The sequence below is a fragment of the Podarcis cretensis genome (genome assembly GCF_951804945.1).
Source record: "Podarcis cretensis genome assembly, chromosome: 1".
NCBI lineage: Eukaryota > Metazoa > Chordata > Lepidosauria > Squamata > Lacertidae > Podarcis > Podarcis cretensis.
Window position 1 is genome coordinate 76,492,175 of NC_137170.1, and position 27,486 is coordinate 76,519,660.

General features: G+C 44.2%; 1 protein-coding gene across 2 annotated transcripts; it reads left to right on the top strand.

Moving 5' to 3' along the window:
• Positions 1 to 876: 876 nt before the first annotated feature.
• IGF2 (insulin like growth factor 2) lies at positions 877 to 24,526 on the top strand. Of its 2 annotated transcripts, XR_013837259.1 has the most exons (5): positions 877 to 1,275; positions 12,849 to 13,011; positions 19,219 to 19,385; positions 20,171 to 22,863; positions 22,896 to 24,526. XR_013837259.1 is itself a non-coding variant. In XM_079970546.1 (4 exons), the coding sequence occupies exons 1-4, from the start codon at positions 1,072 to 1,074 to the stop codon at positions 20,411 to 20,413; spliced, it is 777 nt and encodes a 258-aa protein (XP_079826672.1). In that variant the 5' UTR covers positions 877 to 1,071; the 3' UTR covers positions 20,414 to 24,526. The 2 variants fall into 2 exon arrangements, 1 of the variants encoding a protein (XP_079826672.1); XM_079970546.1 differs by having other exon boundaries at positions 20,171 to 24,526.
• Positions 24,527 to 27,486: the final 2,960 nt, after the last annotated feature.

Sequence of the window (27,486 nt, forward strand, 5' to 3'; positions counted from 1 at the left end):
AGACAGGGATAGTGTGGGGCTGAGTAAACATACTAAGAAACTGGCAATCTCCCATAGAGGAAACACCTTGAGAGCCCCTTGTAGGGGATTGAGAAGTTGGTGGGTGGGTGTGGCAGTGCCCAAGATCACCCATTGAGTCTGCCTTTTCTCCTATAGAAATTGAGGTGCACTTGGCAGAAGTAGATCCCCTCAACATTGCACCCACTCTTCCTAGGGCAGTGAGTTTGAGTAAGATCTTGAGGTCAGGAGCTTTTGGGCTGACCTCCCTTCCCCAGAGCAAGTTGGCAGGGCCTTTCTTTAGTTGTACTTACATATAACAATTTAGGTGGGCAATAGCCACTGATAAACAAGAAGCGATAGGTGAGCAATAGTCATTGATTAACAAGATCAGTGTGACTGGAGCATGACTGCAGAGCTCTTTCCTTGACCTGAGCTTTGATTACATTAAAAAGGAGGATTAATTCAATCAGTGAGATGAAAGGCAAATCATTGTTAAACATTGGGTAGCCTGAAGGTGCTGACATCTCTCAATCCCAATAGCATTGATTTAGTTCACCAAAGAAATGTATATCTATATAGCATGCATGCATGCAAGCAAACCCACCCTCCACATTTCCCCCTCTTTCCTGTGAGGGGGGAGGACGAGGAATGCTCTCCATGAAGTAAGAGCCCCCAACCATACTATTGGAACTTTTTTTTTTGTCTTCCAAATGGGAGTCTCAGGAGAGCTTAAAAAAATTAAAAGGGAGGAGGTTAAGAAAGGAGGGGGGCGAATGAGAGGGGTTAGATAACCTCTGCAATTTTATTGGCTGCTACCTTGATGGCTGGAAGTTTGAGCATGCCCATTGGATGGGTGTATAAAAGAAGGGACAGTGAGCGCTCTCAGTCTGTCTCCTCAGCTGTGGAGCAGTTAATTGAGGCTCTAGCTGCTACTGGGAAGCCCCACCAGCGCTGCCTCTGGAAACCAGAGCCACGCAAAGAGGCAGCAAAGACAGACAGGCAGGCAGACAGACAGAGAAAGAGAGACAGAGAGAGGTGGTGGCGGTGAGGGGAAGGAAGCCTCTTAAATATATGCAGACAGACAGAGATTTCTCTTTCAAAAAAGGGACTTGCTATACCAAATACAGCCAGAGAACCCAGCAAAGCAGCCTCACGATGTCAAGAAAGCAGAGGAACCACATGGATGAATGCTACAGCCACCCAGCCTTGTTCCAAATCTGCACGCAAGAAGTTGAGAGCGGCGGCAGCGGTAGCAGCAGCTGTGGCAGTTCAAAGGTAAGGGGAAAAGCAAACCAGCCGGGACTTATCTCCCGTTTGCAAAGCAGCCGGGCGGACGGAGGGCAGCGAGCGGGAAGGGTGCAGGGCGCGGAGGGCAGCGAGCGGGAAGGGTGCAGGGCGCGGAGGGCAGAGCAGCAGCAGCAGCAGCAGCAGCAGCAGCAGCATCTCGGAGTAGCAGCTCTCCCCGAGAGCAAAGCTGCCACATTCGTGCGGTTTTTTCCCCTGGGATGCTCTTTTTTATTTTATTTTTGCGCGCTCCGTCTCTTTCTCTCGCTCTCTCCCGTCGCTCCGTGGGCTCTCGAGTTCACCGAAGGACACACCGATTGCAGAAAAAGAGAAGCCAATAGCTGGAGTCCGGCCGGGGATGGGGAGCCCGTCTTGGAGAAGAAGCACAAAAGTTTCTGCGCTCGGCTCCCGAGAGCGACGCGAGCACTTTTCCAAGTCCTGGGCTCCTTTGGCCACCCACAACTTTGCGCACTCTGCCTCGGAGTTGTGCGGTCCGTCTCCCCGCCCCGCCGCCTTGCACACCTTTTTTTTTTTTTTTGTGAGGCGGTTTTCCCCTTCTCGCAACGGCTGTGCAAGCGTTTTGCAGAAAGTTCGCGCTGCAAAGTGGACCGGCTGCACGGAGCGAGAGTTTGCATACTTTTTTTTTTAAACCAACCATACCGCACAAACACACACAACTTTCGGTGGGCAGACTTCGGGTTAGCGGAGCAGTCAGGAAAAACAAACCCCCCTAAGACCCCCGTTCTGCAATATTGGCCTGGTGACGCTAGAGGGACCCCGAGGGATGGGTCAGAGTCCCCTGTTTTGGACTCCTTGCAAAGGTTTGCACTCTTCCAGCTTTTGCAAGCGTCCAGCTCCGGGAACATTCCTGGCTGTAGGGGCTGGGGGCTGCAGGACTGTTAATACCCAGAGCGATGAAACGGGAGGCAATTTCACGGGGAAGGGGCTGGTAAATCTCACTTGAAGGCGCGGGCTGCACAATACACAACGGAGAGTTAGATCTGTCAAAGGAGACGGGAGGCAACCCTCCACTCCTTCGTCACTTTTATGAATGGAGGTGTTGCTGCTGGCCAGAAATTGTTTTGCAAAAGCTGTGCGCCTCGTTTTCTGCCCTTTGCCATTGTTATTACTGTTGTTACTTTTAAAAAAGCGACCTAGGGACATTTTTGTATGCCAAGGGTCTTAACTGCATTTATGGTGCTTTGAAATTAAATAGCCGGTAGTCCTCAGGTTGTATGTGGACCTTTTGGGTGGAGAACCGAAGGTGCCCTTTGTATTTTGCCTGTGGAGAAGTGTCGAGATGAAGTTAGGCGTAAGTCCTCCTACATGTGATTTGGAGATCTGGATTGCAATTCTGTGCACAGGGACATGTAAGGTCATGTACTTGTTTGCTGGACGGAACACTAAGTCGTGCTATTATTATTACTGGTATTATTATTACAAAATTATTGCCTGCTTTTCTCAAGCTGCTTAGAAGTGGGGAGGGGGTGTTTGAAGATTTGTGCATTTTGTATGAAGAACACACAGTTCCTTAGTCCTGGCAGTTAAATTCACTTCTTAAAAAAATCACTACAGCATGTTAGGTCTCTGAGGGATGAAAACACTGAGAAGGAGGGGTGTGGGGAGAAAACTGGAAAATAAAGCCCAAAACTGACCGAGAGTTAACTGCTGGCACATGGCCTTCTACTTTGTATAGATTATTCTTGTTGTTATTCCCTCTCCTTTTCCTTTTCTTTTCTTCCAACTGCTTTCCCCAGAAGTAATTGTTTTTGAGAAACTTGGAAAGGTTTTAGCACTCTGCTGAGCTGGAGGGATTTGGGTGACCTGAGGAAACTGTAGTTTTCAACATAACTGTACCAGCAGATGTGTCTGAACCGCTTTCAGCCAGGAGTACGCTGACAGGGTTCCTAATCTGTGGCTTAGAATGCTGAGTGTTTAAAAAGAAGGGAAGGAGGAAGGAGGAGTGGGCGGGGGAAGGTTTGCATTGGTGGTTTTAGCTGAGATAGTCGTAGGGAGAGAAGAGAGCGATGCTTCAAACCCTGCGGCTGGTGCTTCACTCTGCCCTACTGTAAACGACTGTTTACAACTCACTTCAGCACCACTAGTGTTTGTCAACAGTTGTTCAGGTTTCGGGTTTTTTCTTTTTACCCCAAGAGATTTTAGCCAGCCATGGCACAAAATACTGTCTCGAGGGGAGACAGTTGAGTTGAGGGGTGTGTGAGTGAAAAGGACTTCCCTTTGCTAATATCCAGATCTTTATTGGGGAACATGCAACGTAACTTCTTGCAGAAAGAGACATCTTCCCCGCAACTTTCTTTAAAGTGAAAAGCTGTTTACCTGTGGTTTGCACAGAAGGCTGTTACTAGAATAGTTCTTTCTGACCTGTTGAGTGATCTACAGCAGCTCAAGGGAGATCAAGGGGAGTTTACAGTGCCGTCTCAGGCAGCCAAAAAGCACTCATCTTTTATGGTGCAAATATTTTCTTAAGCTGTCTGTGGAATGGGTACAACAGAGGCATTGCCTGCGGGGGAGTAGGGGCGGAGGGGGGGGGATGACTTGTGTGCTTTAACTTGCTGTTACTATCTTGAAATTCTGTGCTGTGGCGGCTTTTAGACTGGCTGTCTTATTGTGCCAAGACGTTTTCTCGGCAAGAGTCTGCTTCGTCAAGGGGTGAAGTGAGGAGGAGGCGGCGGTGTGAAACAAGAAGCTTTCAACAGGCGGGAATTTTGTCTTCTTGCAGGGCTTGGAAGGGTTAGCTACGAATTGCCAGGAAACAGAGCCAATTTGAAATCTGTTTGGGGGCAAATTGCGTGCCAGTCGACTCCAGCTCACCATGGATTTTGCTTGCAAGGGAGAGACGTATCCCCCCCCCTTTTTTTCTTATTGACTTCAGGTTTTGGAAGCAAATGCAGAAAAGGAAAGGGGGGGAAATAAAGAAAGTTGTTAACCTAAGAACTGAAACTGATCAGTCACCTGGGTGAAGACTGACTTTTAAATCTCCCTTTTCCTGTCTCCTGCCAGATGCCTTTAGAAAGAGTGTTCCTGTTTTTATTTAATGTACTAAATCCTCCCCCCCCCCAAAGTTCAAGCAATACTCTTATTTCAGTGGTAAATGTACACAGATTGAGGCTTAGTGCCTGAATATGATGTTCCTTTGTGGCACAGGAGGCTGAAGGGGGAGCTTTCCGCTAGCTGAGTCCCCTTCCCCACTATCTTGTCTTAAAGCAAAGGACCACCTGAAAAGACGCACTGAAGACTGGTTGCGTCCGACTAAGGTCACATCCATGCCATACATTTAAAACCCATGGCTTCTCCCCAAGAATCCTGGGAACTGTAGGGTACCCCTCCCAGAGCTACAGTTCTTAGCACCCTTAACAAACTAGAGTTTCCGGGATTCTTTGGTGGAAAACTAAAGAATTTCAGAGGCATGTATTGGATGTGACCTCAGTTTAATGAGACTACAAATGGACTCAAGTCAGACATGCTCATTAATTTCAGTGGAACTACTTGGAGTATCCTTCCATTTAGCTGAGATTCCTGCAATGCAAGGGGTTGGACTAGATGACCCTTGAGATCCCTTCCAACTCTACAATTCCAAGATTCTATGAATACAACTCATTTTCATCAGACTCAGGTGGCTGAAGTTTGCTTTGGTTCTACAGGTGTATGTGTGAGAGAGGTTGCAAGGGAGGACCGAGTTATATATAATGGTGCAGGGAGAGCCAGCCCCCAACACTTTCCACACCTGAAAGCAAAAATAATAATCTGGGTTCTTCCAGCGTGACCTGCTTTCACCTTTTTTAAAAATGGCATTTTGAAGGCCCTTCAGATAGGACTTATATCAGGAATGGGAGGTGCCTTATGGCCCGCTTGCTGCTGCTGGACCTCAACCATGACCATTTGGTCCTGATGGCTGAGGCTCAAGGGCAGCAGGTGGAGGGCCACAGTTCATAGAATCATGGAATCTTCTAATTGTAGAGTTGGAAGGGACCCCAAGGGTCATCTAGCCCAACCCCCTGCAATGCAGGAATCTCAACTAAAGCATCCATGACAGATGGCCCTCTGTCTCCCACCCTTAAGGCAGCTCAGGTGAAGCCAACTTAAAGCAGCCTTGCAAATCAGTCCACAGACCTTCCTAGCAGAGCTGTCACTTGGAGAAATGTTGGTCGGTTAACAGCATGACCTCTTTACTCGTTTTATTTTGATGATGTTGATTTATTAGTTTATATGCTGCTTAATGCCAAAATGAGCTTCTGTCTGGTTTAAAACTATATAATTTGCATAGGAATTAAAACAGTAGCTAGCTCTTTTCTTAGTTTTAGGCTTTGAAACCTAGAGGCTGCACACATGTCACTCCAGGCACCATCTCAGAAGCGGCTTTCCCTCCTGTGTGAGAAAGGAGGAGGGATGCCTCTTCTGATAGGTATACAAATATGCCTGCATTGATAATTTATGGCATCTGTGACCTGAAAGGACCTGGCATTTATGACCTGAAACCACCATAACATCCATGCCAGCTTGCCTGGAGGCTATTATGACTTGGGATGCTGGTGACAAGGAAAACAGCTACGTGTAAGCTGGAATAGAAGTGTCCAGTGGAAGCAGCAGGCATAAATTAGACCTCTAATTTCTGATATTATGCTTTTGGGGTATGTGGCTTTGCTGTGGAGCTTTATCATACCACACTCTAACATACTGAAATCCAGGGATACATAATAAAAGTTAACACCTCTGTGCCTCTTGCCTTTTATTTTTATAGTTACCATGCTAATGAACTTCTGTTTCAAAGCTGCCTTTTTATTGCAACACATGGAAAGGTTCTTTCCTGTACTGGCAGTGTGTACACACACACACACACAAACACACACACACAGAGGGAGGGAAGGAGGGAGGGAGGGAGGGAGAGAGAGAGTGTGTCACGGAGAGAGATCACCCCCCCCTCCCGTGGGGAATTCAGTTATTCAAGTGCTATTCCTTATGTAGCTAAATCAGAATTTAAAATAAATAGATAAATTATAAGGGAACTGGAATTGAAGGATTGGAAATCCAAACAGGAACAGCCTGCACTACAACATTTTGTTGAAGCTCCTGTGTGCACCTAACCAATTAAGATCATACAAGTACAAGAGTTAAGGGGCAACTAGATGTAACTGTAGTAGGCCAATGTGAGAGGAGCAGGTTGCCATTGCTGTTCCCTAAAAAGGTGGAGAAACATCTGTAGGCATACAATAGGAAGCTAGAGAATCTTTTCCCCACCTATGTTCTCCCACCCAAAAAAAGAAGCTTCTTCCATTTCTTCCCAGCTGAAACTGAAGTACCTCTACCAGGAGAAAAAACAGCTGATAATTGAAGCATCCTCTTCCCACCAGCCTATCCTGTGATTTTTAAACCCTCCCACCAATGGCTTTATAGGAAATTGGCACAACTCACTCTCTGGCCCATGACATCAAGTAAGCCCCTTAATATACAAGGCCAGTATAATATTAACAGTGGGGGGGGGGGATTCAATTGTGGGGGACAATTTCAAATGCAAGATTCAGCAAGTCAGCTCATGAATATATCTGAATTGTAACTGTAAAAAAAAAAGTTGCGGCTTTTATGAGCATTTGCTACATTTTAAAATGAAATGAATGTATTACAGTGTTACCAGTCATGAGGCAAACAGGCCCCCTTTGCTCCACTTTCTTTTGGTTAAAGCAAAGGGATGTGTTATTTTGGCATGCACAGCTAGTAATATAGGCCCTGTACCCACTTTGTTGGGAATAAGACCCATGGAACCTAATGGGCTTTATTTCTGAGTGGACTGGTATTGGTTTGCACTGTGAATTGTATAGGAATCGCTTGGCATGTAGAACCATTAAGCTGCTCTGAGATCCAGGTACTACTGAGGAATGTTCCCATGTGGCCTGTGCTGCTCTCTCCCCATGCTCTTCCTTAGAGTCAGCCCTCTCTTTCAAGGTGGTCTCAGGCACACAGGAGGGAACTTAACTGTGTTTATTTCCACCTTTCATCAGCCCGGACCTGATGGCTTTCCTGTGTATCCACTTGAGACAAATCCACAAGGTTGGAAATATCTGAGGCATTTGACAAGCTGTGGCCATTTGTCTTTGATGCTGAACCCTTACCAAGGTGCTTACCCTGATTCCAACCTGTTCCAAGGGAGTGGAGTGTGGGCTCTGGCCTGAGTGCTTAGGGGCAGGGGTGAATAACCTGGCATCAGATGTTACTGAACTATACCCAGCATCCCTAACTGTTGGCCATGCTGGCTGGTACTGATGGACGATGGAGTCCCAGCAACTTGTAGAAAGCCACAAGGTCCACATGTTGTTGCTGGGAGGAGCAGGAGAGCTTGGCAGCAAGCAGGCCACATGGCAACACTGGCTCTTAAGCCTGCTACTAAGCCCCTGTTATCTCTGCTGCCCCATTGTCTCTGGACTCCTGTGGAGTAAACACAAAGATGCAAGCTTGTTTGCAGAAGATTCATCTAGGGATGGGAAAGAGCAGGGAGTTCAGCACCCTGTAAACAAGGGTGTTTTTTTTTGCTCCCTTGCTGTTCTCAGCCTGGTCTCCTATTACATTGGCCTCTGGTGGTGAAGGAGGGAAGGGGGGGGGAAGGGTAGGAAATCTGCCCAAGGTGAACATTGCTGAGTTGTATCTGAAAAGCACAGCATTTAAATGTGGGAGGAGAGATCAGAGGATGGGATCATGCAGGGCATCCATATTGGTGCTGGCTTAGGTTACAGAACAAGTGCCATACTCCCCTTTGCGCAGCATTTATTTCAGGATGCTTCAGAAATGGCTCTCCTAACAGAAACCACCAGCAAGAGAATAATGTAAGTGTAGCTTGTTCACTTTTGGCCTAAGGGGAGGAAGGGAAGCAGCTATTGTGAGGAAGAGGGAATTCTATTCAAATGGGAAATGGATCAGTTCTGTGGTGAAGGGAAGCCATTCTAATTTCAGTCTGAACATTATCTGAAATTACTGCTGCTGCTGACAAAACAGTTGCTTCCTCCTCTCAAGGTGCCTGCTTTAGCTCCTGCGCTGTGGCTTGGGCAGGAGAGAATAGTTTAATAACGGGATCAAAGGATAGAGTGGAAAGTTGGTTACCTAGAACCAAGTTCTCTGGCTGCTCACTTAAAAGTACCATTGACTTCCACTTCAAGAGAAAGGTGGAGATAAGCTAGCAGACAGAATATGTGGTGAGAAGTGAGGAAGTGGGGGTGAAATAGTTTCTTCATTTGGGTTTGCATCTCCCCACTTGCATTTTTCTATGCCGTTATCTCTGAGTTTTGCCAAGATATTGTTATGAGTGGGGGTGTCTGCATTGTTGACATGCCAAGCCATTTGACTCTTCACCTACCTCCTGTCGTTGCAATGCCCACATAGCGTGGAGGGATAGAGCGGGAATGGCCAGAGTGGTGCCTGCAGGTGAGCCCAGAGGTCTTCTCTGGTGCCCACAGGGTCTTTTCTTCTCCCAGGTTTGGCTTGAAAGAGGCACTCTGTGGGATTGGCTAATAGTCTATTGGCCAATAGACTAGGCTGCAGTGTGTGCTTGGTTACAATGTATGTCTGCAGAGATGCCTTCCCACCCCCCAAATAACTTGTGAACTTCAGACGCGGATTCCAGTTTTGAGGCTTCCTGGAAAACACACACACTTGTTTAGCCAGTTTGTCAGAATTAAGCAACCACTTGTGGGCGACTAACTGTGACCAGGGTCAATGACAAGTTGGTTAAACTAACAACATGAGGCAGATGTTAATTTGGAGCTGGGATTTTTGGTTGTCCTTAAGCCTCCTTAGCAAAGGGAACACAGGACTGCGGCCTACACACGCGGCCTACAAGATGAGCCCAGGTAGGCTGGCGGGACTTTTGCTTCATCTGATGCAGCGTAGGTAGGGCTAGGGAGCACAGGTCACTACTTGTAGCTCACTGGGACGTTTGGGACCACGTGGCAGAATTTCTGCCTCTACTTAGCCTCTGAGTTTTGGGCAGTTCACCAAGTCACTTGTTGGCTTCCCACCTGTGGCATCCACCGCTATGCTCAGGATTTCAACTTCTGGCATGTTCCCGTGGACAGTTGGAAAGGCAACACGGTACTCCGAAAGCTAAATCCTGTCCAGGAAAATGGCACAGAGACCTAAGCCCTCTCTTCCCTGGCAGCACAGTTAACATCCTTCCCCTATTCCACAGCTACTATCACAATCAGGAGATCCTGCTCACAGATCTCTACTTGCAACAATATCTCCTTTATTTTCTTTAAGAAATACTGAATCCCTAGAAGGGGGAGGGGATAACAGCAATCATACCTGTAATATGGGCGAATATAGCAAAACACTAAAATAGTGCATTGCAAACACCTTGTTACTGGTTGTTACTGGTTGTTGTGGTTATTTCTTTGTTTAGAAGCCTGGATAGTCTGCAATACTTGCACCTTCCAGAATTAATATAGGACAGGGTAAATCTATACCATTGATTTGGACCAATTGCTTTGAGCAAGCTGAGCCTCTCTCTGTTTACAAAAATCACTTAGAGAGGCCACTTAGCTACACAGATGCTTGCATGCAGCACTGCATGCCAAATCACAGCAGCTCTCTAATAATGAAGGAAAATCAAATCACCATGTGTTGTAAACTGATAGGCGGTGTTGGTTTAGACTCGACTCAGTCCAGTGTTAACCATTAACAGAGGCAGAAGATGTTGGTAGCATGCACACATTAAACCATTATTTCATTGTGCTGCTTCCAGACTATATTGGAGGCAAAATAGGGGAACTGCAAAGGTTAACATACTGTACCGAAATAATCACAAATATATTTATCCCTCAAGGATAAATTGTGTGATCCTAAAATACTTTGGACAGACACTGCTTTCATTAATAGATTTCATGACCTACAAGTTGACGCACACACCAATTTATTAATATCATTATTCTGGGTCTAAAGGGGAAAGCATTTTAAGATTTTTAATTCCAAGGTGAATCTTATGAAACAGCACTTGATTCAAGACCAAATCAAATTGTTTTGAAATAATATACCAAACTACCTTTGGGCCATCACTGTGTTGCTCCTGCCTAGTACAGCAATTATTTCCCTGCATCTGCACTGCACTGCACTGCACTGGGGGCTGAGTAGGCTGTAAGTTACTAGAAAGCTGGTAATCCAGGATAGGTGGTATGGATTAATGGATAGAAAGCCGGCCTTGGACTCTGTCTAGGGTCACATTAGAAAGCTTGGGGCTAAGCCAGGAATAGATTGAACTAGATCACTGGTGGGATTCATTCCAACTCTACGAAAGGTCACCCTGTCTGCCTTGTGCTGTTGTGAATGATGACCATACGTTAGCTAGACTTTCCAAAGAACAGCAATGCTGTCTCTGAAGGCAGTGTTAAGTCTGGTTTAAAGTTGTCCAGAGCAAGAGTCTAGCAGTTAGGGGAGCTATATTTGATAGGTCAAAATACCCACTTTTGAAATTTATGATTGACAAAGAAGGTGCCCTGATTTCACTGAACAGGAGGAGCAACGTGTTGTTATAGATGACCAAGTATTGTTTGAGGACAAGCTGTTGTTGAATTGGTTTTTACCAAGTGTTGCTGTACTTTAAAAGAGCAACAGATTGTTTCATTTTTTTTAAAAAAATAACTGTACCAAATAACTTTTTGCAGCATGCCACATATATAATTACACCCTTTAGAGCTCCTGCTCAAAAGTAAAGAGATGTCCCTCTTTACTTGTATGCCTCTAAAGACTTTTATCAGTTGACACATGCTTGGTGAATCATGATATTCATGATATTCATGATATTCATAACACATAACAACCATAATATGGTTGTTTTGTGCTATTATATACTTGTATTTTATTGATATGGTGCAATATATTGTTATTGTTTATATTTGTATATCTCTCCAGTAGACTCTAAAGTCATTATATGGCATTAATTAATTATATATATATATATATATATATATATATATATATATATATATATATTAGTACCTTTATTTTTGGCATAGAAACTTGTAGCCTTTTGGGGGGAGGGGAAGCCAAATGTTTATAGTATGGTGTTACCTCCACCACAGGGTCTAGACCCTGACAAACTTTTACACTCTCTTGTTTGGAAATGCAGGTAGCACTTCTGTCCTAGCCGGGGCCCCATCTGAACTATACATTGAAAGCAGTATCATGCCACTTGAAAGTCACAGCTTTCCCCAAATAATCCTGAGAAGAGTACAGTCGTACTTTGGTTCTTTCTGGGAGTCCGTTTGACTCCCAAAACTGTTCGAAAACGAAAATGCGGCTTCTGATTGGTTGCAGAAGTGTCCTGCAGCCAATCAGAAGCTGCACCAGACATTCGGCTTCCGAAAATCACTTGAAAACTGGAACACTCACTTCCGGTTTTCAATCATTCGGGAGCCGAAATGTATGAGTTCCAAGGTGTTTGGCAACCAAGGTACAACTGTAGGTTGTTAAGGGTGCTGAGAGTTGGTGAAAGACCCCTATTCCCCTCACAGAGCTTTCCTCTTTCCAGGGTACTCTGGAAATGGTAGCTCTATGAGGGAAATCGGGGTCTCCTAACAACTCCCTGCACCCTTAACAAACTACACACCCCAGGATATATTTTTTTGGGAGGGGGAGCCATAACTGTTAAACTGATGTGATACTGCTTTAAATATATAGTGGAGATGGGGCCTGCCTTGTATCTGGACTTGGGGGCCCTGCCTTGAGTCCTTCAGTGAAAGAACTGTTCATTGCCTGGCTTTAGTTTTTACAAGGTGAACTGAAGCGGCTGCAGTGAGCTTTGTTATGTTGGTTTCTTCAACGTATGTTTAATGGCAGGAATGTGGAACTTGTGACCAGATGTTGTTGGACTCCAACTCCCATCACCCTGGTGGCTGGGCTGATGGGAGTCAGTATTCTAGCAACATCTGGAGAACTGCAGGTTTCCCATCCCTGTTTTATGGTATTTGTAATGTGAACTTCTTGTGTATTGCCCTATCCTTGATGTGTGTCTCTTCATCCCCATTGTCAGTCTTGTCTGTTACATTTGACTCCTGATAGGCCATCCAGAGAGAAGTGCAAGAGCTGAGGGAGGCATTCCCTTTCCCACCAAGAGATCTTTCTCTAGGCTACCTCTCTGTTCAATATAGAGGTGTTGCTTTTTAGCTGACAATCGGGGAGGCCATTATCTCATTGGAAAGTCACTTGTGGCAATTTGATGCTCAGGACCAGAGCTCAAAATTAATTAACTCTCAAAGCAAGGCAGGGTGTCATTTCTTCCTTTGCACTTGAAGAACTCAATTTTGGGAAAGGTACAGTGGGAAAAGCCTCAGGCAAATGATTTAGTATGGATTGCAGAGTTAATACTAATATAGATCATACAATATTAATTATCTATGCTTTGTTGGGATTGCTTTGGTTTTCAGATTAAAAAAAAGACCAAAGACACACACACACACACTTAGTTTGATACTGTATTCCGTTTTCAACATTTCACAGCTGTTTGGATAATATAGAAGGAACTGTTCTGTAGCCATTCTTAATGCCTTTGAACGTGTGTCTCTTAGGTGCAGAAGATGTGCACCTCCAGGAGGATACTGCTGCTTGCCCTCACCTTCCTGGCCTACACAGTGGATTCTGTTTCTGCATATGGTGCTCCTGAAACCCTCTGTGGGGGAGAGCTGGTGGACACACTGCAGTTTGTCTGTGGAGACCGAGGTTTTTACTTCAGTAAGTATATTCTTTATGCACGGCCTTTGTTGACGTTGTTTTTATGTGGTGTATTTCAAGTTTTGAAAACATATACATGAAATACCATCTCAAAAGAAGCCCCTATAAGGTAGGCCAGTGCTATCTTCCTATTACTGGGCAATGTGACACTAACGAACCTGTATTCATCATATGTAAGTTACAAGTCTTTCCCTCATAACTGGTGTGTGTGTGTGTGTGTGTGTGTGTGTGTGTGTGTGTGTGAATAAAATGTAAAAGTTGAAATCCTTTGCCCACTGACCTGGGACTAAGCCTCATTAAACTTGGTGGGACTTACTTTTGAATAGACATGTGCAGGACTGTGGTATTAGTTCTCCAGCTCTCCTGCACTCATTTTCCTCTTACAGCTCACGGGTCTGTAAAAGGCCCTTCCTTCCCTTGTTTGATGAAGACCTATGTGTCCTGAGGGAAGGCAGAAGCCAGGGAGATCAAGCCAGGGAGCACACAGACAATGGGCTCCTGGTGGAACTGAGAGTCACCCCTGGTGGACTTGGGGGTCTCAAATTCACACACCCTGTGCCTCTCACCTTCCATTGGGCACCATAATGGTGGCACCCTTGAGGCTCTGTGCCCAGTGCAACTGAACCGGTTGAGCTCCCTTAAATCTGTCTCTGGAGTCACTCTACATTTTACATCATATATTTTTTAGGGTTTTATAGTTGTAAATGCCCTTAGCTGTCTTGGCAGAAAGGTGGTATATAAATCCAATAAAATAAATAAGAAACATGAAGCAATTCCATCCCTGCCCATTGTTTACCTCTGGCAATGCTGTTGGTGGTGATGCCCTGCTTTATGGAGCTTTATTGCTTTGCTGTTGACTGGAGACGCAGAAGTTCTGTGAGACATGAAGTCTAATCCCATGGATGCTGCAGCTAAACTGCTTAACCTAAAATGGGACTGGGGGTTATCTGAGATAGATCCCTGTACCATTTTGAGTCAGAGCTGCGTTTGAGCAAAAACACAGCTTACCTGGTTTCAGAAGAGTTTTGCCTTGAATTTGGCCAAAGTTGAACTCTTTACCCAGCAAAGAGTGCCCACTACCACCAGAAACCTACATTGATGGGTAGCCACATACAATCCAATAATAACAATACCATCCCTGAAACAGTACTTTTGGAACCATCACCTAATTTCCCAATGAGAAGTCTTTAGCAAGCAAGGAGTTTTCTTGCCCAAGGACAAGTCCCTCCAGCACACAAGATGATGGGGTCTGTGGAAGTGTTCCTTCAGTATAGGTTGGTTTATCTCTCAGAGCACCAATGTGCTGTGCTGCTTATGTCATTCCCCTTGCAACCACCACGTGAGATCATTTGTGATTGATGAGAAACTGGCTACTGTAAAGCATTTTGTTTTTTAGTCACACAGAGGATTAAAAAAATGTGTTGCTATGTGGGAATCCGGTTGTGTTGCATTCTTCTGCACCTCTATGCTTCTGTGGCATTCTTGTATTCATGGTGCACTGGGAATGATGAAAACGATATTGGAAACAATGAGGGTGCCCCCACCCATGGTATATTGGTACATCAGTCTGCACATAGAGCCCTTTTCACGCACTGGCCACTCTTAGCCCACATAGCCTCATTATATGTGTGTGTGTGTGCATTGCATTTTAGAAGTGCATGGACTGGAGCTAGTGGTTGACATTTTAAAAGATCAATGACTGAGCTCAAAGCTTGCCTACAAGCCCACCCACTTTGATTGGGACACCTTGCCTTTTAAGCCTAGATGTGACGTTGCGTTCTGGTTGCAAATCAGTGAGGGAAGCATGCTCAGCACATAACCAGAAGCATTCTCCAGTTGCTTCATATGTTCCCAAGACGGAACTCTTGGAACTGAATCTTGGTTCCAGGACGTGGATCCCTGACTTAATAACTGGGTATAATTCATTCTAGAGTTATCATCATAGAAATGACAAGCTTTTTTGGCAAGGTGGGGGGAGGTGGTCAAGGATACAGAAAATTACAGAGTGCTCGTCAGTGAGTTCCAAGTGTTCTGCTGCAGTAGGAGAACAGAGGGTAACTTGGAGCACTTCAGCACAGAAAGACCTGCCAGTGTTTGCTGCCATAAACTAGACAGGAAGCATAGTATCTACCAGAGTCTGTATAGTAAGAATGCTGCGTGGCTCATTGTCCTGTCTGGCATCAAAAGATGTCCTTCCCCTACTTCCCATGTTGTAGTAGGTGGTCTGAAGTCTCCTCTGAAAACATTTTTAGAAGGGAAGTTGCTTTTTAGGCTCTTTAATCTACCACTATGTCCGAAGGCCCCAAAGGTCAGGAGCCCAGCTGAGGCAATTCATCATAGTCCTATTGAAGTCAGGCTTGCACTGAGTCCTAAGAGAGTTTGGCTCTCAGATGTTTTAAGTACCATTTCTTTCTTAGTGGGGGTGGGGATGCTGGTGGTGGCGCTGGAGAGAGGGGCTAGAGAGCTAAAAATACTCTCTGGGTAGGGCTAGGAAGCAGATACTCCACAAGAAGCCTAATTAGTATTTGTTTTGCACAATGTTTGCAAAACTAGTCACTTAAACTGCTGCAAAAATGTATGAAGGGAGATGCTGCAGAAGGAACAGCTCTTGTTGCTTCCATATACCAACATCAACCATAGACACAAAATCCAGAACACTGATCAGCATTTAAGGAGTTCTTGTATGTATGTATGTATGTATGTATGTATGTATGTATGTATGTATATTTGATTATATCCCACCTTTCCCAGATAAGGAGCCTAGTGTGGCGTGTGGAACAGTGGTTGGTACTTGGAATAAACATTTTAGCTCTGAGGGGATTCCTCTCCACTCCCACCCAAAAAATTAAACCTCTCTCAGAAATTGGTAAGAGAGACCTGAATCCTTCTTCATATACTAGAAGAGAAGAGGCGTCTGATTTCTGTAAACAACAGCTCCTGTTTCTTCCTTTCCAACAGCTGATAAGAATTTAGCTCTTTCCAGCCACTTATGCTGACAAAGCACATTCTCTCTCTCTCTCTCTCTCTCTCTCCCCCCCCTCCTGCAGAATAATACTAGGAAAAATAGGGAGGGGGGAGAGAAGCTATTTTGGGGGAGGGGTTTGGAACAATGGCTGCTGCTGCCCAGCCATCTGACAAAGGACCACTTGTTGGTGCCCACATTCCTTTGACAGGGGAAGAGAGGATTGTTTACACCCAAAGTCTTCTTCCGCTTGACTTGGTGCTTGATTGATCAGCCAGAAGTGGTGGTTAGGGGGCGTGCGAGGAAAGCGGGCACAGGTTTTGCTGGATCTTATAATTACTCGGAAGTGTGGCACATAAGTCCCTATATGCAGGCACATACACAAGCCACTTCTTCCTTGGTACGCACATGTGTATTTGCAATACATTCCCAAACAACATTGCAAACACAACATAGGCTAGTTGCGATTCCTGTTTTTTGTTGGGGGGGGGAAGTGGGGGCAAACGAAAATCCCAAGAAGGCAAGGGGGACTCTGATTCTTCAGCAAATTAGTGTCTAGCCACTGTGTCCGTGTCTGTCGCCTGCTGCTGTGTGGGTGCAGGATGCAGAGGCTGTATGTGCTGTTGAATGTGACCTCCTGGGTCTTTCCCTGAGAGGAAGCTCAAAAGATTGCATGACAGTGAATGGACCAAAGGGCCCCAAATATAGCTTACTGCTGAAAGTCAGCCAGCTTGAGCCTGAGTGATCTCTGGCTGGGGGACCTCCTTCTGTACGGGGCCCCAGTAACACCTCTCCAATACGAAAGCAGCCTTCGTAATGAAGGTGAGTCAACTGAAAGGAGAAGGAACAATTTAAAGGAAGACAGCCACCTACTCTCTGATGCGAGCTGGCAGGGTGGGTTAGTGCCTAAGCTGTGGAGCAGAAACTGCCCAAGGTCAGATCTCATTTTGGCAGCAAGGCAGCTTTAAAGGAGGAGTTCTCTCAGCCTCAAGGAGTCAGCAATGTGGGGGTGACAATGCTGGCCTACCTTACAGGGCAGCTGTGAGGATAGATGAACTGGTGCAAGTGTGCTTTGGACACCTGAGAGTTGTATATATGATTGCCCAAATACTTTTATTACTGTGTGCTTGTGTTATAGACTTGCTTTGTTTCATCTTCTCTAGTTAGCAGCAAAATCTCAGTTGTCTGCATGTGACTCTTGCATCACAGGCTAAGCTGTTGGGAAACTCACCACCTGACAGTGTGTATACATGACTGCATTCTGGAATGAATGCTCAAACTAACCAGCACTATTTGTTTTTTGTTTTTTCCCCACTAGAAGTGCATTGCTTTCATTCATGGTGTGCAGAAATAGTTTTGATATAGAATATCCTTGCTCGCTCCCCCCCCACCTTTTATTGGGGTGGGGGTGGGAGTCTTGCATTGAATGGAAGGATATACTGAATTTTGGACAGTCAAATCCCTGTCCAATTATTTAACAGGATAATTGGATAATGTGGCCTATCCTAGGAAATATTTGGCAGTAACCATGAAAGAGAAAATAGCAGATGACAGATATAGAAAAGTTAATTCATTTCAGGCCAGGAAGACAGAAACAAACTGAGAGAAAGCATACTGGAATTTCTCATGAAATGCCATGATGCACATTATATTTTGACCTGCAGAACAGTGGACACAGAATTGAGCATGTGTCAGGACAGCAAAGAGACACTTAACTCTAGCATGTTGATGCAACGTACTGTACATTAAAATGAAAGGATCTTGTTTCCTGGAATGATGAAAGTTGCGTATCCATTAGCAGCCAAAATTCCAGCAAGGTCATTTTCCCTTGCTGTGTTTCAAATCACATTGGCACATTGTCTACACATCAGTATGGTGGAATGTGTTTCCAAATCACCTGCTCTCTGTCCACATGAATGAGCAGAGAATGGGCACGAATGTCTTCCATTGGCTTCTGTTTTCAAATCCAATTGAAGCTGGTTTGGAGGAAAACACATCAAAACGCAGTATTTCTCAAGAAATTACAGGACAGATGTGGCTGGTGGCTGGTGTCATATGTACACAGCTTCACAAACCAGCAGAGTGAGCGCACTGGCTGCAGAGTTAAAGGGAATGTGTACACAGAGACAAGCACAGAAAGGTTTTTTCCCCCTCAGGACTATCTCGCCCATGAGGCAAGGTGACGCCACTGCCTCAGACGGCAGAATCCACAGGGGCAGGAGATCCTGCTGTAGATCTTTACTCACTCCTTCTTTCTTAGTAGGGAGGGGGCATTTTGTGCTTCACCTCAGGGGCAAAAATGCCTTGGGCTAGCCCTGAGGCTCCTACAGTTAATTGTTGGGTAGAAAAAGAAATTTCACTCTTCTGTGCAACTGTTAAAGCTTCAGGAGTCTGGCCACTCTGATATTTGGCTACTGTTGTTGCTATTGTTGTTGTTGTTGTCATCATTTTTATCTCTGGCAGGCAGCAAAAAGAGGTTCAGTGAGTTCTTGATGAGCAGCCATTGCAGAGTTGAAGTTGCAGCTTCCCACACTTTTATGGCATGCCAATACTTTGCTATAAAATGTGGGATTGTCTGTAACATTATTTTGTACACTGCTCTGGCCCTGATGGCCTTAGGCTACAAAGTGATTCATAAATAAATATTTTTGTGAACTACTTGGGTGACGCCAGTCTTAAAGAACAACAGCAACAAAAGATTAGCACCCTGGTCCCCTTTCCCTCCCTTTCTGTGTTAACTAACCAAGGGCACAACACGCACCCCATGCTAATGACTGGGGAGAAGGGGCAGGGTGGTGCATAGCCACCTCTGCCAGCCTCTGTCACTGGAGAGGAATGCTACCAATGGAGGGGGCTGTCTTTGTGGCAGAGTCCACAGCTTTGCCCAGCTTGATGTGAAGCTACTACTGGGGGTTCTCATTGGTAGTAGGCAGTAGAAAGTGCCAGAACGGGATGACTGGAGGAAGAACACCAGTGGCTTTTGAACTGTTGTGTCCAAAGCCCTGCAGATCCTGCTCCCCAAGCCCCATAGCCATGCCAGCTTGAACCTGGTGTAACAAAAACAAACACCAACCATTTACACCGTCTGCCTTGGCTGGCATGAACTGCTAGATCTTTGGATGTAGTGGTGGATTTGCTGCTGTCTTTTCAGGGTTAGGGTTGCTTTTTAAAAATGTGCCATGTGCAAATAAATAAATGCTCTTAATTTGTTTTCTAACTTTAAGGTGGCATTTCTGCTATTACAGGTAGGCCTGTGGGCAGAAACAGAGGAAGGCTCAACCGTGGCATAGTAGAGGAGTGCTGTTTCCGGAGCTGCGATCTTAACCTTTTGGAAACTTACTGCGCAAAATCTGTCAAATCGGAGCGTGATCTCTCGTCGTCTTCTCTTGTAGCCTTACCAGCACTGAACAAGGTAAGTGAAGATGCTATCTGAGTAACAGGAGGCATTTTAGCATTGGACAACCAGGAACCCGTATCTTTAGCATCTGCTGCTTTTGCAGTTACAGCAAAACATTATCTGCGTGAGGTGCAGATAATGTCTTACACACAAGCAGATCGAGAAATTTCTGGGGGTGGGAAAGAAAAGCAATATAAAGCAAATGTGTATATCATTGTTCCTACTTTATATACACCATAAAGATAGCAGGGCTTTTTTTTTCTAAATAAACATGCTCAGGATTTTTACTGTCAGTGAGCACTTGTTGATAGGTCATGGGAGAAATGCTACTGAGCAGCCTTCCGAATGTGGAGTTCTCCTGTTCAGGGTGCCAGTGTGTCACCCACTCATTCTCTCTTCCAAAGGTTGCCAGTCTTTTTGGCCCAGTGGGTACCAATCAAATAGTACAGTCATACCTTGGTTGCTGAACAATGTGGAACTTGTACGTTTCAGCTCCCAAACGATCAAAAGTGAGTGTTCCGGTTTCCGAATGATTTTCGGAAGCCGAGCATCTAGTGCGGCTTCCATTTGGCTGCAGGACGCTCCTGCATCCAATCGGAAGCTGTGCCTTGGTTTTTAAACAGTTCCGGGAGTCGAATGGACCCGCAGAACTCATTCTTTTTGAGAACCAAGGTACAACTGTAGCTGCTATTGAGTGGGGTGACATTTTATGGTGAATTTAAACTGTGGATATCTCTATTTCATTGTCTCAGCATACTGATGTTCCACTTCCATTTCTCCCCCTCTTGCTTTCCTTTAAGGATCCCTTTCAAAAGCCCTCTCATGCCAGGTACTCAAAATACGACATATGGCAGAAGAAAAGTTCACAGCGCCTTCAGAGAGGGATTCCCAACATCCACCGGGCCCGCCGGTATCGATGGCAAACTGAAGGACTGCAAGAGTCTGAGGAGTCAAAGATCCATCGCCCCTTGATTGTCCTGCCTACCCAGAAGCCTCTTGTTGTGCAAACCACCACCTCAGAAACATTGGGCAGCCAGAAGTGAACTGTGATGAACAATTTCCAAAATGGACTCTTTATTTTTTATTTCCTAGGCCTGGCCTCACCCTTTTCTCTCTCCCAAACCAAGGTGGAGGGGTGAGGGCAAATGCCCTTTCACACCAAGGAGTAACCACAAGGGGCACCATTAACACCAAACAACTGACATAGAAAGAGAAACAGGATTACAACGTTGGCGGTGGCAGCAACAACATTTCTGTGGCATTGTCTTTTAAGTATTTTTTGTTTGCTGGTTCTTGTTCCTTTCCTACCCAGTATTCTCAGCCTTTACTTAAAAGGGACAGTAAGGCACTTGAACTATTTAATATTGGGCCACTGCCTGTCAATTTACCAACCAATGAAGACAGAGAAAGAGAAAATAATGAAATTGAAAGAAGCCCAGTTTATGTCTGTATTGACAATAAAAGTGAAGTTGGGCTGGGGGGTTGGAGTGGGATATCTGAAGGTTTAAAATTTTGGCCTCATTTTCACCCCACTAGTTTTTTTTCCTTTGGAAATCACAAGTCTACAGTATGTGTTTGAGACTTCTTCTTCATTTTTTTCCATGTTTTAAAAGCCAGAGAAGAAATGATGAGGCCCACTACCTTTTTTTAAATTACACAATTCCAAATGTACTTGCACCTTTAAAAATCACCGATGAAGTGAGAGTGTGTGAACGTTAAGTTCACTTTAATGGAGGAGGCGTCTGCATTGCACATTTGCCACAGATTTAGTTGAATTATATAAGATATATATTATATATAACTTTTTTTGGCAGAAAAAGCACTATTTTTAATGGGACCATTTGTGTGTGTGTGTGTGTGTGTGTGTGTGTGTGTGTGTGTAGTAACTGAAGAGGGATTGTAATGTTTAAATGTTGTTATGGTGCTAATGTAAGTTGGAAAAGGGGAAAACGAACCCAGAAAATTAGAAGAGGGTGGGGTGGGAAGGACAAGATCTCGAATACTGAACTTGAAATTTTTTAGCTTTTCGTTTTAGGAAAGTGTGATACGTGTGTTCTTTTTTTTTTCTCTTCTGAAATATAGCTTGGTCATGACCTTATGAGCTAATTGCCTTTCACTCATATACACAAAATGCATGCACATGCAGAAACACAATAATACATCTATATGCATTTTAGATCAAAATATTTTTTTCTTAAGTCCTTCACTCATTCCCTGATACCCAGAGCATGCCAAGTGCAAAGGCATATGCATGTGCTTTGTGAGTTACCTGATTCTGTTCCATGGAAGCAATCATTGTACATAGAGTACTCATTTTTGGCTTTTTCAGCCTGAGAGTCACCATCCTCCTACCAAGGTGTTTTAAATCAATTTTCTGGCCACCTCTGCCATCCTCTCTCTGATGCAATGCCATTTTTCCGGAAAGCGACTCTTTGCATCTATCAGGTTTGGCAAGAACATAGATTTGTTGTTGCCCAATCGAGCCTTATTAGGAGAAATGGCTCAAAACAATTGACCATCTCCTTATCTTGCTTCTGCTTCTGCTTCCTTCTTCCCTGTCAAAAGGGGAAGGTGCAATTCTTCTGAAGGCTCTCTTGCGCCATCCCATAATGACAGCAATAACAACCACTTAAAGCACCAAGTTTCCCCTTTCCCTGCTAGAGTGAGGGAGAAGTTTTGTGGGGAGGGGTTAGTACAAAAACTCCAGAGGAAAAGGAGGTAACCTAACAGATTTGAAGGAAAGGTTGTTCTTCACTGCCTCATAGGACCTGAGGGACAGGAGAGAGTTGATGCATCAAGGACTGGAACTTTTAAAACCCAATTATCTGCTCAAAACTCAAGGCTTAATTGGAAACGTATGGAGAAGGTGGTATAAAAAGTAATAATCAAATCACTTGGCTCATTTAGAACCATAAGAGCAATGCCACATATATAAATTGCATAGAAAAAGGGGAACATCTTATCAGTGCTGTACCTGCTTTGCCTTATATCTATATATCTACATTTAAAGAACATAATGATTACTTGAATTTTTTTTTGAAGAAAGAGTAAGGGTTTTTTTTTTTTTAAAAAAAAATGTTATCAGTTTTTAAATTGTTACCTTGCATTCTTGAGCCATGAAACATTGGGGGATTTTTTTGTTTTCCATGGCCCTGCAAACCACAAAAATATGCTCCTTAATCACTTACAAAGGAGCGGGGAAATACACAGCTCAGATAAAATGTTTTGGGGTTGGGTGGGGTGGAGTGGGGAAAACAAAAGAAGTGTTTTTTTTTAAAAAAATGTTTCCAACACAGATGCTTTCATAGAAGCTCTTTACCAAATGTCCCCCTTTAATTTTTGTTTTTTTAAGTGACAAGTAAAATAGTTGCTCAAAGATGATCAAGCTGCGTTTATAGCTTTCTATATATGCTTTGGTAGAGGGAACAGGGACGATCATTTTTTTCGAGAGTGAGGAAAGAGCAAAGGGAATTTTATATATAGTCTAGGCTGAGTTCTGTAATATTCTTAACAAAGCAGGCCCAGATACTGCAAAGCAGTTAAGTACCTGCATGCTTTGAGCTTACAGCATATTAGTCCAAGTCAGTGGAATGTCCACAAAGTTAATACATGCTCAAGTGCTTGTCAACTTGTGGGTGGGAGGCGAGAAGTCTCAACAGACAACACTGAGTGAAGGGGCACATGTAAATGTTCCATGAAGGAAAGTGTATGTTTATAAATTGGCTTTGGAACACTTGCGTCTTGCAGGCTGGTTCACTGCCCCCCTCACAGTTGATTTCTTCCCCCTCCACCTTGTATAATCATTTACCTTATTACCTGGTAAAGTTAAGTGTTTTTATCATACTTTGCCAAAACTTTTCAAAAGGCAAAGCAAATGTAAATTCAGGGCCCGATCAGTCAACATAATAAATCCCAGGAAGTTTAGAATCTTGGTATACTCTAGAGAGGTATATTTTTTGAGTGAGTGCCCACATTGATTTCTTTGAATTAGATCCAACCTAAACTGTGCACAGGAAGTAGAGCTGCGTATTATATAGACAAGACTTTCCCCGAACATGATCAAAACTTATATAGCATCTTGGCTGTTGGGCTTTCTTTTTCCAGGCTTGCATGCACTCTCTTTAATGCTTCACTCCTATGTGCGCATACTTTGGTTCCTCCCGAGTAAACATACATAGGCCTTGGTCTGCCTGCTTTATACAAAAAATAGTGGCAATGCAACCAAAGGAAATGTGTTCGTGTACTGGGATAGTTGAGTACACCCTACGGAACACTCAGTTGGTTGTTTGAATCACCCAGGTGCCTTGGGAACTACTAAACTTACAACACTGTTCAACAACCTGCTGACCCAAGAGACCTACAGAATCTGTACTAAGGCATGTAATGTTTGAATGAGTGGTTGATGGGTATTGATGTCTTCAAGCCTTCTGTTGCAGTGAGCAAAAGTGTAACTGATTTTGTGAGGTTGCTCTTCCACTACAAGCGTAATCATGGAAATGGGCCCCTGCTGAAGAGCAACCAAATCAAGGATGGCTATTGTTTTCATAGTAGAAGCCTGTCTGAGCACAACCCGCTAGGAGTTAGATGTAAAAATACCTTTATCGGTGTAACACAACTGATTCTTGGGGCATTTGTCGTTTACAAACTAGTGTTTTGTTCTGGGGTGGTTTTTTTTTGGGGGGGGAGGGTTAAAAATGGACACACGAACATTGCTGAAACACATACTGGTCTGTTTTCTTCCAACCTCTGGTGCAAAGCCACAACGCTTGAGGGAGGGAGTCTGGTTCCCCCAACTGGTTCCACAGTCTTACTGGCCCATAAAGAGCTTCATCCATTTCATCCTGCCTGTTTGCAAAGGCTCAGACTTTTGGTGATGGACCTAGCTGCCTCTGCACTAAATGAAGGGAAGAATTGTATTTGTTGTTTTTTTAAAAAAAGAAAAAAATGTTCTTGTTTTTTTGTCATATGTATTATTGTCTGCTCAAGTTTTATATGGCGGGGAGGGAGTGGGGAAGCGGGGGGGAATGGGTGTTGATGTATCTTGAAATATTTCACTTGTGTGCACTCAATATGCAAGAGTCAAACTGCCCGGATTATGCACCTATTGTACTTTTCATTCGTAATACAGTATCAATAAAGCAATCGGCTACAATGTTCTTCCGCCTCAGGTGGCTTTCTGTAAAAATGGTCTTCTCTTTAATCCATGCAGTGGATCACGCCCCACACTTCTTCCAAACAGCTCAGGCCTTTGTTGGGGCTGACTTACTGGCCTGACATGTTCTTGTGCCTTTTAAGTAGTGGTTTAAAGATAACCATTAAAATGGAGAGCCAGGGGCCTTGGAAGTTGCCCCTCAAGAGTATCTGGACCCACAGACTTGACTAGGCATGCAGTCAACCCAATTACAGCTACCTTCACTATAGTGAAATGGATCGCATTTCTATTCAAATTTTGGCAATGTCTAAATTCCTACCTATACATATAAATTAGCATGTGCATTTTTTAAAAAATGAATTAGTGCCCTCATTTTGTTTTTGCTTCCCCCACCCCACTCCATTTGTTTCTTCTTCAGGGCTGTGGGTTCGAGCCACATGTTGGGTGAAAGATTCCCGCATTGCAGGGAGTTGGCCTGAATGATTCTTTGATTCATTTTGGCCACCATTGCAAGCATGCATAGGGTTGTACTGCAAGGCAGGCTAGGGAACCTTGGAACTGGAAGCAAAACAAAGCCCTTCAGACCTCTCTATGTGACCCCTGGGACTTTCCATTGGCTGTGCCCATCCCTTGGCCACATCATCCATTGGTCCTGCTGTGTACCTCCCCAACAAGTGCTTTTGCCTGGCTACATTGTGTCTTTCGCCTGCCATATGCCTCTGGCTTGCCTGCAAGGAGGATGGAGATGTATATGTGGTTGTGTAGAAGCCTCTTAACTTCTGTGTGGCTGAAATCTAGCCTACTGTACAAAAACAAGAATCCCACCCATTGCTCTGGCCACTTTGCCTCTGGCCCCACTCACCAATAGCATGCACCCCCCCCTCGCCACAAAAAGAAAAGAGTTCGGTGTTTGCCCATTAAGTAATGTGCCTCTCCACCTGAAAAAGGTTCTTTAACCTGGTTGTAAGTGGTGGTGAGATCACACCTTTCTAGGCTGTTGTCTGCGACAAATGCCAACTGGGGAATTGTGGCATCTCATGGTGGTGGCCTGGCCTGGCCACCCATTGCAAGGCTTCACATGTATTGGTAAGTGGGCTTATCAAAGGCCTGTTCCCACCTTAAGAAAATGCAGCACGCTGAGGCTGCCAGAGGGAAACATTGCCGTTCAAGACACTCTGTTGATTCCTAAGCAAAGTTTAAAACTTTAATGCATTAAACAGAAGATTCATTGGCAGAAGTCAGTTCTGGTCTTACCATCAGCCAAAGTGAGGCAACTGCCTCAGGTGGCAATTGCCCCTTGACTTTTCCACCTGAGCTCCAGCCGTTCTTCTCAGTTAAAGGGAAGAGCTGTGTGTTCCTTCCCTGTGCCCTGTGAGTTAGCCTGCTGCTACCCTCACATGCGGTGGTATATACTATCCTGTCAACAGCGATGAAGTATGATTTAGCTGCCAGCCTGGCTGGTTTCTGTACCCAGAATGGGGCCTGAGGGAGGCATTTTGTCCTTCGCCTCAGGCAGCAAAATGTCTAGTCCCAGGCCTGGGGAAAGTGAAACGTGCAGCCTTTTTTTGCACAACCAGCAGCATGTAACTAACCTGTGATTTGCCAGAGAGGTAACAGAGCACATTATCACACCTACTATTTTTTTTTTTTTAAAGAACAATATGGAGCTGAGCCATGTTTGAGCTCCCAGGTGACAGACTCGGTCCTGAGAGGGTAGGGGGGAATAGTTTTTTAGGGCTATGGCAAAAATACAGGCATGCCTCTCCTCATATTCCAGGACACAGAGCAGAATAACCCCAAAGCTGGCCATACTGAGTCATGTGGAACTTGGTCCTGTTGCAAAATTTCAGCTCATGGCTTGAAACAGAAAACAGATACTGGAATAATTTGTGGGAGAAATTAATTAATTAATTAAAGAAGTTTATATACCGCTTAATTAAAATAAAACAAAAAACACCCCACCTCTAAGCAGTTTGCATAAAATGATATAAAACATTCATAAAATCAACAGACTTTAAAAGCCAAGAAATCCAATGCTTTTGTCAATTATGCAGCTGTATGAATTAAAAGGTTTGCTTCACAATTGAAGGATACCCATGGCTGTTTAAATGGAGTCCTCCAAACAACATTATGTCCAGGGTCTTATATTGTCTAGGTCCAACACTGTATTTAGAATAACTACTCCCCACTATGCTGCATTCATATTTCCAGAGGTTTAGTGAATTATTGGATAACTACTAAATTAGATACAAACAGATGTCATAAGAACACAAAAGGACCCCGCTGGATCAGAACCCAAGGCCCATGTAGGTAAGCATCCTGTTCTCACAGTGGCCAACTAGATGCCCATGAGAAACCCACAAGCAGAACCGAAGAACAACTCCTGCAGATTCTCCATTCTAATTCATCACTGTTTAGTAGGCTGACTCTACCCTGCTTTCTCTTCCACTTCTCTTCTAGTATGATTTGGAGAATTTCTAAAACAAATTTTAGAACTGGTGCATGCACAGTTTGTCACAGTTTATATCTCCCCCTTCCCAGGTTCCCAATGCAAGGAAAAACTTTGGTGAAAGCACAGCACAAGAAGCGATACTGGGTCATTCCCTTTTTGCTTTGCTTTTTCATAACAATTTATTGATTTTCCAAAAACAACAATACAAAAAAACAAACCAGAAAAAAAACCATAACCAAATTAAACCATAAATTTTGGTCGACTTCCCTCTACTCCCCCTCTTGGTTCCATTATAATATACTTGTTTAGGAACATCCGTAAAACCTTATATATTTAACAATCCAATTTTAAAACCTCCTTCGTATTATTACAAGTGACTTTTACAAGTTATACTAATGTAAAAATCTATACACAAAGCTTAAAAAATATGCTTTAAACAATTGCCATTTTTTGTAATAATTTGTCCTGCATAGTTCAATAATTTATTTTGGCAGTCTTCATCTTTATCCTCT

What these genes read in the sequence shown, in the direction of transcription:
- IGF2 (XM_079970546.1), top strand. Translation starts at nt 1,072, where the DNA reads ATGCAGACAGACAGAGATTTCTCTTTCAAAAAAGGGACTTGCTATACC. An exon ending in AGACCGAGGTTTTTACTTCA is followed by an intron (nt 13,012 to 19,218) that starts GTAAGTATATTC and finishes CTGCTATTACAG; the next exon opens with GTAGGCCTGTGGGCAGAAAC. An exon ending in CCTTACCAGCACTGAACAAG is followed by an intron (nt 19,386 to 20,170) that starts GTAAGTGAAGAT and finishes CTTTCCTTTAAG; the next exon opens with GATCCCTTTCAAAAGCCCTC.